The sequence below is a fragment of the Callospermophilus lateralis genome, chromosome 1 (assembly GCF_048772815.1).
Source record: "Callospermophilus lateralis isolate mCalLat2 chromosome 1, mCalLat2.hap1, whole genome shotgun sequence".
In the NCBI taxonomy this organism is placed as follows: Eukaryota; Metazoa; Chordata; class Mammalia; order Rodentia; family Sciuridae; genus Callospermophilus; species Callospermophilus lateralis.
The window spans coordinates 210,742,726-210,760,586 of NC_135305.1; the positions used below are offsets into that span (position 1 = coordinate 210,742,726).

The window sequence follows — 17,861 nt, forward strand, 5'->3', positions numbered from 1 at the left end:
GAGATAGTTAACACCTACCGCACAGCGTTCCTCGGATTCGGAGGGATGATGCTCGGGCCAGGCTCGTCAGCCGCACACTTCGGTGGCTCCCACAACTCGATGAGAACAAGGTCAGGGCTGGCCCTTTCGTCGGAGTCCGACTACGCGCGTCCGCCCCGGCACTGCAGTGTTAATCTGGCTCAAGGAAATCTTTTCACAGTCTAGTTTTTTCCCTGGAAGGTTTTTTAACTTCTCGGTGTCCGTAACCGTTTAGCTCTTCAGGAATCTTGCTTGGAGGTCTCCGAAGTGCCGCTAAGCCCGAGGTTTAAACCTCCAGCTTGATCGCCCATCCAGACTCCAACACGGCAGCACTCTCGCGCTTCCACTCGCCCATTCCGTTCGGGGCTCCGCAAGGGTCCCCAAGAGAAGCCCAAGAGAGAAAAACGAGCTCCACTCGCGGTACGCGTACCCGCGTTTCACTTCCGGGTTCGGAACCGCCCCTTCCGGTAACGTATCTCCAAGAGGGCGGGGCCTGCACTCCAGACGTGGTGGCTGGCGCATCGGTCGGCGCGCGGCGGTGACGTACAAGAACAACTGCCAATGGGGAGCGGCGCTAGCTGACGCGCCCGCCCCGCCGGCCCCGCCCCCGCCCGGCGTCTGGCCGTCGGGCGGGCGGGAAGGGGCGGCCGCTCGGGCAGGATGGCGGCTGCGGCAGCAGCGGTGGGCGCGGGCGCGGGCGCGGGCGCTGGGGGCCAGGGTGCGGCGGGCAGTGGCGGAGGGGCGCGCGAGGGCGCGCGGGTGGCAGCGCTGTGCCTGCTGTGGTACGCCTTGAGCGCGGGCGGCAACGTGGTCAACAAGGTGATTCTTAGCGCCTTCCCGTTCCCGGTGACCGTGTCGCTGTGCCACATCCTGGCGCTGTGCGCGGGACTCCCGCCGCTTCTGCGCGCCTGGCGTGTGCCCCCCGCGCCGCCTGTCTCGGTCCCCGGGCCCGGCCCGCATCCATCGGCTGGCCCGCTGCTGCCGCCACGCTTCTACCCTCGCTACGTGCTGCCTCTCGCCTTTGGCAAGTATTTCGCGTCCGTGTCAGCGCACGTCAGCATCTGGAAAGTGCCGGTGTCCTACGCGCACACTGGTAGGTGTCACGTCCGGCCAGGGGGGCGGTGGCTGGGGCGCGCCGCCTGGGGCCTCGGTGCAGGGTTAGGAGTGCATCTCCCTGGGCGCTTCTCGGTAGACAAAAACCCAGAACTAAGTCTGAGAAGCCGCCAGAACTTTGGGCTGAGAAGGGCCAGGCACCAGACTCTCGGGGAGGAAAGGGGTTAGAAAGGAACTGGAAGCTGAGTAGGGCGAGCCCAACTGTTGGGGTTGGGAAGAAACCCTACAGAAAGCGAAGGACTGAAGAAGTCTGAGGGGCTGCCAAAACCTCCATCTCACGAGAGGTGGAATAGACTCCTGGTGAATTCGGGGAAGTCAGGCAGCCCACTGAATGCCCTTCCCTCTTTTTGCAGTCAAGGCCACCATGCCCATCTGGGTGGTCCTCCTGTCCCGGATCATCATGAAGGAGAAGCAGAGCACCAAGGTAATGCCCTGGCAGGAGCCTGGGCAGATGGGGGATTCCCAGCAATTGTCCAACTGGTAACTAGTGGTTCAGGCTTCTGGCCTGCAGACCGCCTGGCTTCCTGTCAAATAAGGAAGTCAGTGTAGAGTTCTCCAGTGGCCCTTTTACTGCTAATGTCCTGGAATCACCCTGCAAACAGTGGTGTGTGGGATGTGTATCCCTGAGTGATCTCTGTGGTTTAGTTTCAGGAAAACCTCCATCCCTTTCAGGTCTAACTTTCTTTCTTTTATAGTTGATTTTTTTAAGTTGTTGATGGACACAATACCTTTATTTTATTTATTTCATGTTATGTGGTGCTGAGGATCAAACCCAGTGCTTCATATGCGCTAAGCAAACACCCTACCACTGAGCTACAAGCCCCAGCCCTTTCTTTGAGTTTTGATTCCCTACCTGCATTGCTGGTAGGTGATGGATGGCTTGGTCCCATCTTGGCAAGGTACCTTCAGTGGGACCAGGGAATGGATCGGAACTCTCACAGATTTTTACTTCTCTCCAAGAAAAAATACTTAGATAGGGGACCTTGGGGATCATAAGATGCTAGGCAAAGGAGTTTGGTGTTGGCAAAATTCAGCAAAGTCTTAGAAATTAAACCAGTCGGGAATTGTGATGGGAGGGAAAATAGCAAGTGGGACTCAAGGCTGCACAAAGAAGATGCTCCTGGCACAGTCCAGAGCCTATTGAAGATGCCAAGCCAGGGTATTTCCTGGCTCAGTGCAAGAGAACCTGTGAGTTTAGCCAGAACCAACCTTGCCTTGTGTCTGAAAGTGGAAACGAGACTCCTGTTGTCCCAGCTGGAACCCATTTCATGCTGGACACAATGCCTCTTCCAAGTGGTCGGTTTCTGGCATCCTATACTTTATGTAACTCGGAGCAGCAGTGCCCTGGATCAGCTTTTAGAAATTGGGCCACCTCTGGCCAGGATTTTTATTCTAGCCTGTCTTTATCCTAACAAGTCCTGTGTGTGCTCTGTGGCACTTCCCTATGGTGACGTCAGGTGTGATTGGCCTCCTGGGGGTCAGAATTGCCTGGGAGGTGTACAGCTACGTCACCTGATAGCACATGTGTTTATCAGGTTTCTCGTTGGACAAGACATTGTACCCAGCTTGGCAAGTTGCCAGAAACTTCACACAGTTTGGAAAAGACTAGGGATTAGCCCTGATAGGTAGACAGACTAATGATAATGATGTGATAATTTCTGGACCCACCCCACAAAGCAGATAAGGCAGATCTTTGTTACCTGATCTCAAGGAAAAAACTGAACTTCAGAGAAGAGAGTCCTATACCTGAGAGCCATAGCCAGGAAGGCAGAAGCTGGAATTCAGGTCCTCCAGTCTGTTACCTTCAGTCTGCCCCTTCAGGGACATCTACCTATTTTGAGAATATTCTTTGTAGCTCAGGAGTCAGGAGAGTCAGACATGAGGTATGGATTCTGGAAACTGGGAGCTATTTAGCCACCTGGAATTCTGTGCCTGTTGGGAGGCCTCTTATCATGTTTGCTGCTGGTTCATTCAACCAGCAGTTGCTGAATGACTGCTGTGTGCTGGTCACCTGGAGAGAGCAGCAAACATGACTTTCCCTAAAGCTGGGCCTAGTCCCATGTAGGCCAGATGATGTGGTGACTTTTCTAGTGGGTAGAGAGCCCTTTGCTGTATAAGCTCAGGCCTGGGCAACACAGTACAGGAACCTACCAGGGTATCGGGAGGTCAAGATCAGTTCTTCTGGGTGGATGAACTGAGACCTCTGGGGTAAGAGGTCACTAGCAGGAGAAGGTGGAATGTCCTAGCCAGGTGACTGTATTAGAGCCTGAAATAAGAGTGAGTGGTGGGAAGCCTCTCGGAGGACTAGGGTTTCAAATCCTGATGCTTGGCCAGCAGCTGGATAGATTTCCTAGGTTAAGACCAGGCCCAGCTGTGGCCCTGGGCAGGGTTCTTGATGGGGGTGACAATATGGGCAGGACTGCCCACAAGGACACAAGCCCTGCCCCAGGTGCTCCATCTTCTCCCACTCACCCGCAACAGCTCTGTCGCAGCAACACTAATTTCCAAATTGGCAGACGCATGTCTTAGGTGAGGGAGAAGAGAGAAACTGAGACTTCCCTGCAGGCCTTGGGGTGGGTGGCCCCTCTCTGCTCTGACGGTCAGCCTGTCCTGCCCTCCTCCTCCAGGTGTACTTGTCACTCATCCCCATCATCAGCGGCGTCCTGCTGGCCACCGTCACCGAATTGTCATTTGACATGTGGGGACTTGTCAGTGCCCTTGCTGCCACACTGTGCTTCTCGCTTCAGAACATATTCTCCAAAAAGGTATTTGGGCACCCTCACAGACTAGCATGATGTTTCTGCAGTATGGGGATGGCAGGCTGGTGGTGGCTTTGGAAACACTGGCTAAGTAGTGATTTCTTGATGTTAGAGAAAAGAATCCTTGTTGCCCTTTCTGCTTGTTTCTTCTGATTTTCTTTTCATCATTTTGTTGATATTTTTTTCTATTAAAACATTAATATGTGCAATGTGGAAAAATAAGAGAAAAGTCCAATAAATTATTTGTTTGGCTGTTTATTTTGGGGTACCAGGAATTGAGCCAAGGAGCACTTAACCATTGAGCCACATCCCTGGGCCTTTTTATTTTTTGAGACAAAGTCTTGCTAGGCAACTTCCTAGTGCCTCACTAAGTTGTGGAGGCTGGCTTTGAACTTGGCATCCTCCTGCCTCAGACATCAGAGCCACTGGATTATAGGCATGTACCACTCCCAGCTAAATTAAAAAAAAAAAAACAACTTATTGAACACTAATATGTGCCAGGCATGTGGTGGATGCTAGAGAAAAAGAATCAAGAAACCTGTCTTCCTGCCAAAGGGTGTCTACTTTATGGAGTCAGATCTACAATATAATTCCCTGAAGTTCATAAAGATAATAAGTATTCTGTTTTGTTGTGTTTGTTGCAGTGCTGGGGGTTGAAGCCAGGGCCTTGTGCATGCTGGGAAAGTTCTCTACCTCTGAGCTACACCCCAGCCTAAGTTACGATTATTCTTAATGTTAAATTTTTTCCCCACAAAGTTCTTAGATTTGCAGTATTCTAGGTACATTTAAATTTTTGCTTTGTTCATTTGCTCTTATAGAATAGCATCCTCCCATATCATTAAAAATTATTGCTATTAGGGGCTGGGGTTGTGGCTCAGCAGTAGAGCCCTCGCCTCACACGTGCGATGCTCTGGGTTCGATCCTCAGCACCACATAAAAATAAATAAATAAAATAAAAATATTGTGTTCAACTACAACTAAAAAATAAATATTTTTTAAAAATTGTTGCTATTAATCAATGTAATTCTCACATACTTTCCAGATGCCACAGTGATGCAGTCAGTTCCCCCATTGGGAATCAGTCTGTTTTCCATTTTTCATTGTAAATGTTTCAGTGATGAACATCTTTGTGCATAACATTTTTCTGACTCAGGTTTTTCCTTACGACAGACTAATAGTTCTTGGGTCAGAGGATATGAGATGCTTATAACTTTTCTATATGTTGCCTGGTTCTTTTCAAGAAAACCAGTTTAGACTTAAACCAGTAGAATATCAGACACCTGTTTCACTGTGTATTCTGCAGCATTGAGTGTTGCTCCTTTTTTTTCCTCAGGTCTTTATACGTGGAACATAGTGCTTATTTCATGCATGTGCTGTATGTCTCATAGATGCAATTGCAGGTTTGCTGCCCAAGGTCAGATGTCAAGGCTAACATACAGTCACTGTGTTTGGGCCTGAGTACCTGGAGTACTCTTGCCACTTATACTTTGAATCGTCTTCAGGTATTGAGAGATTCACGGATCCACCATCTCCGCCTGCTGAACATCCTGGGCTGCCACGCTGTCTTCTTTATGATCCCCACATGGGTGCTGGTGGACCTCTCAGCTTTCCTGGTCAGCAGTGACTTGGTGAGTTGGCCACCACTAAGAACTCACCATTTTCTTAAGTAATTTCAAAATAGGTATCTTTGTTGGGGAGCTATGGTTCTGTGGCCACTTTGAAGCAGTCTTTTGGTATCTGTATTAGTCCATTTTCTGTTGATGAAATATCTGAAGCAGGCTGACAGTATAAGGAGGTTGGTTTAGCTCCAACATCCAAACAGCATGGAACAGGCTTGGGTGAGGTCTCCCCTGACCATATCACATGGTGGACGAGAATGGTGGGAATGTGCATGAAACAAGAAACCAGAAACTGGGGGATCTGAAATTCTGTGTTTCTCAGCTTTCCGTTACTATGACAAAATACCTGAGATACTCAGTTTAAAAGGAGGAAAGGTTTTGAATCAGTTTCAAAGGCTTCAGTCCATGGTTTCTTGGCCCTGTTACCTTAAGCCTCTTGTGGCACAGTATATTATGCAGAAAGCACATGGCAGAGGAAGTCTCCTCATGTCATGGTGGACAGGAAGCAAAAAAAGAGAAACAGGATGGATCCATTTTTCCCAATATCCCCTCCAAAGGCACACCCCCCAATGACCTAACTTCCTCCCACTAGGCCCTACCCACTAATGGTTCCACCACTTCCCAATAGAACCACTGGCTGGCAACCAAGCCTTTAATGCATGGGCCTATGGGGACATTTATCCAAACTGCAGCAAATTTCTTACAGGATCTGCTTCCTGTTCACTTAAGAACCTCCCACTGAACCCCACCTCCTCAAGATCCTACCACCTCAACCCCACCACACTGAAGACTAAGCCTCCCAACAAGGAATCTTCGGAGGACCACCATGTCCAAACCACAGCAGCATTTGACAGCCAGCCCTTTCAACATGTGGCTCTTTTTTAAGAACATTGCACATAGTCCAGGAAGTGGACTTTCTTTGCATTTCCTTCCTGGTGTGCTTGATCCCAGGTGCTAATAGATGCTACACTTGGACTGGGAGCATAAAGGCGGTAAACACCCGCACAGGTGACTCTTTCCTGTCCTGACAATGTCCTTCACATCTCATTTTGATGTTTTTTGTTTTGTTTTGAAACCGGGTCTTGCTATGCTGCCTAGGTTGCTCCAAACTCCTGGGCTCAAGCAGTCCTCCTTGCCTCAGCCTCCCAAGTTGCTGAGGCTGCAGGCTGCGTCTGGCATCATTCCCACTGATCGACTGGCTTACTTCCTTACCTGTCTTTTTTTATTTTTTATTCATTCATTCATTCAGAGCTGGGGCTGGAACCTTGGCCTCATACTTGCTAGGCAAGTGCTCAACCTCTGAGCTACCCCTCTGTTCCACCATGAACATGCTCGCAGGGCTCAGATCCTCTATGGGATCAGCCCTATTAGTGTTTCCTTTGACTCCAGACATACTCATAAACACTTGAGCACTGGAATAAAGGTCTTCCTGCCACCTGCACATTCAGCCTTGAGAATGTGTTAGAAACTAATGCAGGTGACCGTGGTAACAAGGAGGGAAATGTAATTCTTTTTGACCTGAATTAGAAAGGACAAGTAAATGTTTATTGAGGGATAAACATGGTCCAGCTGGATTTGTGACTTTCTTTTTTTTTTGATTTTTCGGTGCTTGGGATGGAAACCCAGGCCTTACACATGCTAGGCAAATGTTCTACCACTAAGACACATGCCCAGCCCCCAACTCCCTCTCCTAATTACCAATTTTCAGAGCAAAGAGTTGAAGTTCACTTTAGATATTGATCAGGAATAGTTGAAATTTTCTGCTTTTTATGGGACTCAAGGGAGTTCTTTAGTTTTTTCAGTTTCATTGTATATATCGTGTGTGTGTCAGTTACATCAATTCTTTTTCCTATTCAAATTGTCCTGGTTTAGCTAAGGGACCCCTTTGATTGGCTCCCTGTGCCTTCAGCACCACAGTCAGTCTTTGATATCAGCTTTGGGCCCAGTAGATGCTCAACACCATCTTGGGTACTTCCTGACCCAAACCTGCAATCAGCTGCTCCTTTAGGAGCCCAGGTTGCTTTAGTGGGATAGGGTATTTAGCGCCACAAATTGGGTGATCTGTGAGCTTATTGCTGTTGAGTTGACATTCCTGTTAGGCCTTTGCAGCGAAAAGCAAGATGTACACATAGTTGACTCTCCAGATCCACAGAATCATCCAACTTCAGATGAGAAACAAAAATTATGCCTGTACCAAACATGCACAAACTTTTTTTTCTTGTCATAATTTCCTTAACAATGGAGGTTAGCATGTGTTTCCATAACATTGCCTTCTGTCAGGTATCACACATCACGTAGAGATGATGTAAGTCTACACCCCTGTGTATGTAAATTCCATGCAGATATCCATGTGAGGGACTTGAGTGTCTGTGGACTTTGGTTGTGGGGGCAGGTGATGCTGGGACTTGAGACTAGTGGGGACAGGTTTAGAGTAATTAATTCTAACTCTGATTTAACATTCCGGGATCTTTATTGCTTTGATTTTTATTTACATATCTTCCTGTCACGCTTGGTTTCTCTCCACGTTTCTTATTTGTTTAACCTACCAGAGTTCTGCTGTTACGTTAGTTCTCCTGACTTCCATGTGTGATCACTTCAGAGTGAGACGCCCTGCGGATGAGACACCCACCACTGGAGTTCTGAGAGCACCTTAAGATTTCTTTGTAGCTTCATTTGTCCTTAAAATATGTTCCATTAAAGATGAGCCATTGAGACCCTGTGCCCTCATGCCCCCTGAGAGCGTTCTTGGTGGTGTGCATGTCATCGGGTTCTTGTGCAGCCAGTGGCTTGGCTCCCATTTGTTTTCAGTTCTCCCCAGTTGCTTTTCCTAGGCACTGACCGTGTGGAACTTTAGAGGCCGGAGAGTGCAGCTCAGTGGGAGAACACTTGCCTCACGTGCAGGAGCCAGGGGTTCAGGCCCCAGCACCGTAAAAACAGCAACAAAAGCTTTGATGGTTCCAAAGCCAAACTGTAACAAGGTCATTCAGACAGGTCTGGCCTCCAGCATGCTGTCTCTGCCGTATCGCCTTGTATGACTATTATTTGGCTCTTGGCTTAACCTTTCAGAATTTCTCTTTGCAAATGGAAACACATTTGTATATGTGTTAATATGCTCCTTCCTTACACAAAAAGCGACATTTCATTTTATTGTATTTTATGTATGTGCATACATACCCTCACTGTGTTGCCCAAGCTGGCCTTGAACTCCCACCTCAGCCTTCCACATAGCTGGGGTCACAGCTGCACACCACCATGCCCAGCTAAAGTGACATTTATGTTATGAGTTAGATATAGAGGTTGAGTATCTTGAGACCAGAAATAGTTCAGATGTTGGAGGGTTTTTTGGTTTTATCTTTTGATTTTGGAATATTTTCATAGAATTTTCTGGTCAAGCATCCCTAACCCAAAAACCTAAAATCCAAAATGCTCCCAAATCCAAAACTTTTGAGCAGTCAAAGGAAATATGGTCCTAAGAAAAGGAAATTAGCCTCAATGGCATTTTTCTCTCTCTTTTATACCCTTGCTAGTTGACCTCTGCTATAGCATGGATATTGAATTCCCACAAAGGCCTGTTGTTCACAGCTTGGTCCCCAGGATGGTACTACTGGGAGGGAATAGAGCCTTTAGGTGAGGGCCAGTGAAAAAGCCTGAGGTCATTGCAGGTGTGCCTTTGAAGGGGATTGTGGCCTCTTCCTGTCTGCCTCTACTTCTTGGCTGAGTCAAGCTGTTTCTTCCATCACATATTCCTGCCATGATTTGCCACCCTCACCAGAGGCCCACAGCATGGGGTCAGTCAATCTTAGGAATCTCTAGAACTGGGAGAGCCAAAATAAACCTTTTCTTTTTATCTGTTAACTGCCTCAGGTGTTTTGTTATAGTGCTGGAAAGTTGACTCCTGCAGTCTGTAGATACTCAGCAGCAGGCTTCCCTGGCCACATGTCCAGGGGCCGGCTGCCTCCTCCTCACCTGTCTGGCTGTCCTGGGACCAGTAGAGGTCCTGTGGAAAAAGCAGAGAGGTTTTGTGGTCCAGCTCTGCTAGTTGTGTCCTCTTGACTTCTAGATACCTTAATCACAGTGGTCTCATTCCACAGGTCAGAATGGCTAACTGAAGTTTGCTTTTGCTTTTTTTTTTAAAAATATTTTTTGTTTAGTTATCAATGGATTTTTATTTTATTTATTTATTTTTATGTGGTGCTGAGGATCGAACCCAATGCCTCACACATGCTAGGCAAGTGATCTACTGCTGAGCCACAATCCCAGCCCTACTTTTTTTTTTTTTTTTTTTTTACGTGATGGGGATGTTTGGAACCCGTGCCTTTCACATTCTGGGCAAGTGCTCTATAACTGAGCTAAACCCCCAGTCCTTTTTATTCTTTTTAAAACTTTGAGACAGAGTCTTGCTGAGCCACCCAGGCTAGCCACAAACTTGCAATCCTGCCTGCATGTCCCAAGTGACTGGGGTAGTGGGCGTGCACCACCACACCAGATTTAACTTAAATTTTGATAACATCCCCTCTCCTTGTGTTAGTTTGGACTAAGATTGGTTTTGGTTTTGGTTGGTTGGTTGTTTTGGTGCTGGGATGGAATCTAGGGCCTTGTGCATGCTGAATACACACACTACCATGAAGCTACACTACACCCCCAACCCAAAATTGTTTTGTAGCACTTTCAGAGCCAGAGTTTGGTTTGATCCTGACAGGAACAGTGTTGGCCCAGTAGAGCAGGGATCAATCCCTCCCATTTCCCCTCTGGTAATATAGAAGAGGACACCCAGACCAGGGAGGTCCAGCAGTTTGCCCAGAGGCCTGCTGTAATGGGCGTACACCATTGCTCTCAGATTTCCAGGTTCTTTGCACATTCACGCGCCATCTGTCCATGACCTTCCGTCCTACAGAATGCATCGTGTCCAATAAGTAAACCATGACTTTGACCCCAGAGCTCCCAGCCATTCTCTGTCCAGGAACAAGAAGAGTTTTGGTTTCTGTCTAGCTCTACACCCTTTGGGCACCTGGCCTTACCTCTCCCAGCCACTACCTCCTTGGCTGGAGATGGTCAGTGATTATTGTGCCACATCAGAGATTATATGTATAAAGTACCTAGTGTGACACGATGACCACATGCCTGGGCTTGATTCCTACCAACTGATTGTAGGGCCCTGATAAGACAGATGCAGCGTCCCCTCCCCCCACTTCTTCCAAGTGGGCATGGAGATGTGGGGCTGCTGCTGTCCACTCATCCTTTTTCTCCCTGTCTCTGCAGACCTATGTCTCCCAGTGGCCCTGGACACTCCTGCTCCTGGCTGTGAGTGGCTTCTGTAACTTTGCCCAGAATGTCATTGCCTTCAGCATCCTCAACCTCATCAGCCCCCTGAGCTACTCTGTGGCTAATGCCACAAAGAGAATCATGGTCATCACAGTGTCCCTGATCATGCTGCGGAACCCAGTCACCAGCACCAATGTCCTGGGCATGATGACGGCCATCCTGGGGGTCTTCCTGTACAACAAGGTGAGCCTTGGGGGAGGGAGGCTGTCCGTGTCGCACCCAGGAAATCACTCAGATTGATGGAAGGGGGAAGGGAGGGCCCTGGCAGGAGCTAGAGGCCCGGGCTCTGTTTCCCAGCCGGGTCACTGACCTGGATGCCCACACCATCTGCCTGTCCTTCCTTTTCCTGCTTAGATGACTTCAGGTCATCACAGCACTCCAGTTATGGTCCTCTAGTCTTTGGAACTTGCCTGGGGATTCGCTCCTTCCTCCCATGTTAAGTTCGTGGCCTGGCTCACAGGGAGGACTTGCCTTCTCTTCCTGTCTGTTCTCTGTGGTTGTCTACTAACCACTTGGTGGTCATACTCGAGCCCTGCTCAGTGTCGGCCTTCAAATTGTGAGCTACTCGACGACCCCCCCGGGTGTGTCCTGGTGAATGAGCCCCACGGTCTCATTGCTCTCTTTCCTGTGCAGACCAAGTATGATGCAAACCAGCAAGCCAGGAAGCACCTCCTCCCAGTCTCCACCGCAGATGTGAGCAGCAAGGAGCGCCATCGGAGCCCACTGGAGAAGCCCCACAATGGCATCCTCTTCCCCCAGTACGGGGACTATCAGTATGGCCGCAACAACACCCTGACAGACCACTTTCAGTACAGCCGGCAGAGCCACCCAAACTCATACACTTTGAACCGCTATGACGTATAGAGCCTAGAGCTGGGGCAGGGCCTCCCGCGACTCCCTCCCTCAGCCCCCAGCAGCTTCAGAGACTCTGACAAGCAGTGAATGTACAGCCCTGCCAGAGAACGGTGGGTGACTTACCACCGCAAGACCCAGGGGCTCCTGGCCCCGAGTGGGCAGAAGGGGATGTGACAGCTGCGTGGATGGCGATGGGCTCTGGGCAGAGGGAGATCCACATGGAGGCCAGGCACGCTCTTTCTTCCCGGAGTCCATCATCAGGGGCCATGACCCTATGGAGCTCTTGACCAAATTTCACCTTTCCACGTGGAGTTCTTCCTCAAGCAGTGTATGTCACACTTCTTACTCAGATTTCCAGGTGACATCCCGGACCAGAGAAGGGGGATCCCTATGGATACAGACCTGGAGTGATCAGGAGCTGTTTTCCTGGGGGGTCGAGGAGAGGATTGTGGGGTGGTGCTTGAGAATGACAGACTAGCTGCTTTAATTTCACTGCTCAGATATGCATAGGACCAGGTGGGCATCACGTGGGCCAGTAGCCTGGGAGAGTCGCTCCGGACACCGCAGCCACAGAGGCGGACCCAGTCTCCCAGTCAGTCCCGAGGCTGTTTGCAGTTACCGGCATGCACTGCAGAGAGCGAGCCCCGCAGGTGGCACTGGACTCCTGGAGCTTGAGTCTTTGACTTGCAGGTTGGAGTTGGCATCCACCTAAGTCCAGGGGAAGGGAAATCCTCGTCCACCTTTCCCTTCCCTTGCCAGAGCAGGGCACGTCCCCTCTGCAGGCAGCACACAGGATCTGTAGGAAATCATGTTGTGTTCAAGCTGTTTTTCTGTAGTACTTGTTCTTTTTAGATGAGTCTTGGCCACTTCAGTGATGACTTGGAAGGCTGTTTGGTGGGGAGATCTTGATTTTATGAGGATCCTGCATTTTTCTAGAGAATTTTATAGTCATGTGTGTTTTTATGCCATGGTCCCCATTAGGGGGCACGGAAAAACTGGCTTTGGATCAGAAACCATCATTTCTAAATGTTTAAAAAGAAGAAAAGTTCCTACTGGTGAAGCCTATCTGTCGAGTCTGGTAATAAGTAAGAAGCAATGAAGTTCTGAAGCTTTTCTCTTGATGACCACGATCACTGAAAATGGAAGGAACCCAGATCGTCGCAGCGTCTGGTGTGATCGCCAGCACCAGTGTTTTGCGTCTGTGATGTTTGTGTTGTGTGTAAGGATGAATTGTCTCCTGGATCAGGGGAGAAGGGGGAGCACCAAGCTAAAATTTTGTTTGCCAAATCAGATTCTTTGGTCAATAATGGTTTATGAGCTGGGCACAGTGGCACATACTGATGGTCCCAGCTACTGGGGAAGCTGAAGCAGGAGAATCCCCTAATCCCTGAAGTTTAAGGCCATCCTGGGCAACAAGGTGAGACCCTGCCTCAAAAAAAGAGAAAAAGAAGTTTGGGTTTGGGTAGAATCATATCAGGAAAATTATAGGACCCCAGGGTGGCAGGGTTCCAGTTGTGGCCTTAGTCTTCTGGCATCATGAAGGGGCCATTCCCTCATGGAGGGGACCACTGGCTTGGCTTCTGGGGTCTTTGGTGATATCTGCCCTTGTTTCTTCAGCTCTGTCCTCAACTTCCAGCTACATGTGGGGACAGTGAATCATAGATAGGACACCAGTTCGCTCTTTATCTCCTGTTGAATGCAGTGTTTCCCCATTCTGAGAGGAAGTAACACTGTTTCTGCTGCACTCCAGGTTTGGTTTGGTTTGGTTTTGTTTTCTGCTTTTGATAATTGCAATTTTGTATTGAAGGGTTTGGTTTTCGTCTGCTTATGAATGGGCCACTTTGCTTCTTGCCGAAGTTACTCATCAGAAGCCTCAGGAGAATCCCCGTTTGTCTGTCTGTTGTTCATTGCTTAATAGTATTTTGATCCCAGGTTTTGAGACAATTGCTGGGTAAAATAGGAAGATACAATCCTGACGGTGTTATTTGTGAAAAGATCTTGCTGAGTGCCTTCACCAGAAGCTATGGATCTGCGGTTGAATTGTTCTCACTGGTGAATGCAGTTTTGCATTGCAAAGGTGTATGGTGGTAGTTTATGATTATAGTTAAGTGATTCCTCAAACATATCATTGAACTCCAAAATGAATTATGCCTCTCTTTGGTTTAATGAAATTTCTGATGTTACTGAAATTTGCCTATTAACATGTTTTCCTTTTCCAAAGCAAGACATGCTGGTGAGAGGAAATGACTGTCTAGTTTTATTATGGTTTATAAATTAATAAATGGGATATTTAATTCTGTACATTAACGTACAGCAAGTCCATACACTGGAATGGATGCGACAATCATGTTAGAGCAACTTGTCAGGTTAAAAGTCAACGCTTTCAAGTCTTGAAGGTTCCAGCTTGACACTGGGTCTTTTTGAGGCCTGTGCCCTGGCCTGCTGCCCCCTCCCCCTTGTGTGGGCAGCTCTGCTCTCCTCACTCTCGTTGATAGGGTTGTAGTGCTTCACGCCTCTGTGATGCGGTCTGGCCTATGACAGTAACTCCTACCCAACTCCTTCATTTTACAGAAGGAGAAACAGGCTTAGAGGGCATTTTTGAGTAGTGTTTGTTCACTGTTGTGACTTGGTATGAAATTTTTATGCACCTTATTTTAAGTCATTCGTTTTGGGGAAAACCAGACCCTTATGACAAAGGAGATAAGCCAATAACATTCTAATGAGGAAGGACTTAAGTTTTTGAATTTTGCTGTGTATCTAGTCTACACCATGTATCAGACCCTTTATTACCTCTGGAACATAACCAGACCTGAATACCTTAAGGTCTTATAGCCTTAAGAATCCAGAACTTTAATTTATTAAAAGACCTGAAAATTCCTAGTTTTTTTGTTTTTTTTTAAATTGTCACCTGTTTGCAAAACTTCAATGCTATCGACTGTTCTGTGGGAATAACTGTATATTCATGATGGCATTTACCAAAAATAAATGATGGTCTCCAGGGAATTGAGATTGGTCCCAGTTTGTCAGTGAGGGTCTCAGATTTGAGTGACCCTGTGTTCAGCATGCCCAGCAACAAAATGTACAAGAGGTCGACAACTGAGTTGGCTTTGGTCCTTCCGACTCGATGTATCACCTATTTTTTCCCCTCTGGGCCAGAAACTAGGATGTGATTTGTGGGTTTTCAAGGAGGTAGGAGAGACTCGGGAAATCCAGGCCCATTGTGGCGGCTATGCTATAGCTCATACTGAGGTCCTACTATGTGCCCGATGCAGTGGTGGGCTTTTTGCACAGTCCTGGTGTTTTATGGACCTGAAGATGGAGCCCAGGACTCAGGCATTGTAAGCACACTGAGCCACACCCTCGGCCTGTTGTTTCATTAACCTTGTTCTATAGATGAAAATGAGGCCCCAAGAGGCCGGGTCACTTGTCTGGGGCTATATAGCTACCTGTCTGACTCCAGAGCCCGTTGCTCAAACCACCCCTGCCAGAGACTGTCCTCGACATGAGCAGCCACAGTGGTGTGCAGCGTCTCAGTGCATGACCCCCTTGTTCAATGATTTACTAAGCACTTAATGTGTGCCAAGTAAGAGGAACTGATACATGTAAGGCTGCCACCCAGAAGGCTCCCGCCTTCATCTGCAGATGTGTAACTAGAGAGCACAAGAAGCAGTGTCCGAGGGATGCAAAAAATGCCAGAGTGCAGGGCGGTCATTTCAGCAGCACGATGGGGAATTGGAGTGTTTTATTTGATTTGTGTTTACAATCACGGTATTAGATGCCAGGAGAGCGAAATTACACCCATCATGCAAAGTAGAAAATGGAAATAGTTGTTCAGTCCACAGGACAACCTGGGCCCCAGGGGGTAAGACCTGTCCCAAATCTAGGGCCTTTTGCCCTGCACTGCTGCCATGGGAGAGCCTTTTGATTTTCCTGTTTTATCACACAAGAGTTTGTGCCATCAAAGGAGTAGCCTTTCATGTCACCTGACAGGACTTTGCTGCTGGTTAGACCCTCCAGCCCATAGAGGGACAACCCAAATGGCTTTGCAGTTTATTGCTGTGATTGTAACAGGTTTCCAAGTCCTTGCATCAGGACTGGGTCACTGCTGTACAAATCTAGGCCTGGTGTGCAGGGTCAGGATTAAAAGTGGCCCTGTGAAGACCCAGCCAAACAGTGGAGTCCAAACTCCCATGTGGGAATGCCCTCTCCCAAAGTCTCATTTACCTCCTTAAAGCAGAAGTTTGCTGGTGATGTGGACACAATCAGGTCCGGGCCAGTGTCCCCTAGAACCAGCATCTCTTCCCTGGGCAGGGCAGGACCTAAACCATTCCTCCTGTTGCAGCTTTCAGATAGCTGACCATATGTGGCTCAGTAACTGCAGAATGCAAGGTCACAGTCACACCAAACTTTTGTGTGACTGAGCCCACCAGTATGGATGGGCCTGTATGTTCTCAGTCACCCACTACATATTTCATAACTTATAGCTTATATATTTTTTTAAGTTTAAAAATCTGTCAAAGCAAAAATAAATTACCTATATGCAGGCATTTAAATGAAGGAGGTAGCTGGGCACACTGGCTCACACCTGTAATCTCAATGACTCTGGAGGCTAAGGCAGGAGTCCAAACCACAAGTTTGAGGCCAGTCTGACATTTATGGCTGAGAGGCAGAGTGCCCCTTGGTTCAATCCCTAGCACCACAAAATAATAATAATAATAATAATAATAATAATAATAATAATAATGAGGTACATCCTGTACAGAGGGAATAATTTCCTAAATATACCAGTGAGTAAAATACATGAAGGCTGGGACTGTAGCTCAGTAGTAGAGCACTTGCCTAGCATGTGTGAGGTCCTGGGTTTGATCCTCAGCACACAAAAAATAAATAGAATAAAGGTATTGTAGAAAAAAATTATTAAGGAAAATATACAAATGTGCTTTGTTAATACATAGTTTCTCTCTGGAAGAGATCCACAAGAGATTAGATTATAGCAGTTAGCTCTGTGGTGGATAATTACAGATGGTTTTTTTTTTTTCAAAACTATGCAAATTACTTTGTAATGGCCTTAGAAAAAGAATATGCCAAAAATATTTTCTTGTGTTATCAAATATTCTCCCTTGATTTTGTGTCTGTGTACATGATACCATAATTAGAAGGACGTGCTACATTTAACCAATCCCTAGGGCTGAATGTTTAAAATTTTGCCATTTTATGGAATAAGTTTGCAGTGAACAGTGTAGCACATCCTTCTAATTTAGGATAAATTCTTCAAGACTTGTTTGCATATGGTTTTAAACTTGTTTCCATTTTGCTTCTCAATGTTCTTAGTCCCTTTTCTATTGCTGTAACAAAATACCTGACACAGAATAATTTTTACACAGAATAGTTTATTTGGCTAACAGTTTTGGAGTGGGAAGTCCAAGAACATGAAGCTGAAGTCTGCTGAGGACCCTCTGGCTGCATCATCCGATGGTAAAGGGCATCACATGACAACACTGAGCAAGTGTGCATCAGCTCAGATCTCTCAAAGCCCACCAAGAGGGCCCCTCCCTCAACTCATCTTACCCTAATTAGCTCCCAAAGGTCTCACTTCCAAATACCATCAACCCAGACATGGGGATCATCTCAGGGGTATACATTTCACAAAAATCGTTTTACTTATAGAGTCTTGCTAGAGCCGGTGGTACACACTTGTAATCCCAGCAACTCAGGAAGCGGAAGCAGAATTGCAAGTTTGAGGCTAGCCTGGGTAACTTAGCAAGACCCTTACAATAAAAAGACTGGCAAAGCTCAATGATAAGATGTCCCTGGATTAAAAAAAAAAAAAAATCTTCAGTTTCTAGGAGATATTATTGGAGAATATCTGTGCAGCAATCTGAACTATTTATACTGTTTTTTTCTAACCAGTGAATTCTGGTTTGGCCTTTTCAAAGGTGCTTGGGAGAGGCCCCTGCGGTGCTCATTTTTTCAGTCTCAGATAAATGGTATTTTAATCTGAAATGATCATATGAAAGCAGGTGCACAGGTCTTTCCAGAAGGCAGGTGAGCAATGTTAGTACTGCACTGCAGAGTCCTTCATTCAGCACAGCATCAATGAGCATTGACATTTTTTAATAGTATACTGAAGCCAGGCGAGGTGGTGCAAGCCTGTCATCCCAGGGGCTCCGCTCGT

At 47.4% G+C, this 17,861-nt stretch overlaps 1 protein-coding gene across 1 annotated transcript; it reads left to right on the forward strand.

Moving 5' to 3' along the window:
* The first annotated feature begins 678 nt into the window (after window positions 1-678).
* On the forward strand, window positions 679-14,566 carry Slc35e1 (solute carrier family 35 member E1). The gene is made up of 6 exons (XM_076870673.2): window positions 679-1,111; window positions 1,485-1,555; window positions 3,759-3,896; window positions 5,393-5,518; window positions 10,769-11,014; window positions 11,465-14,566. Exons 1-6 carry the CDS (start codon window positions 679-681, stop codon window positions 11,693-11,695), a joined length of 1,245 nt encoding a protein of 414 aa, XP_076726788.2. The 3' UTR covers window positions 11,696-14,566.
* The last annotated feature ends 3,295 nt before the right edge of the window (window positions 14,567-17,861 follow it).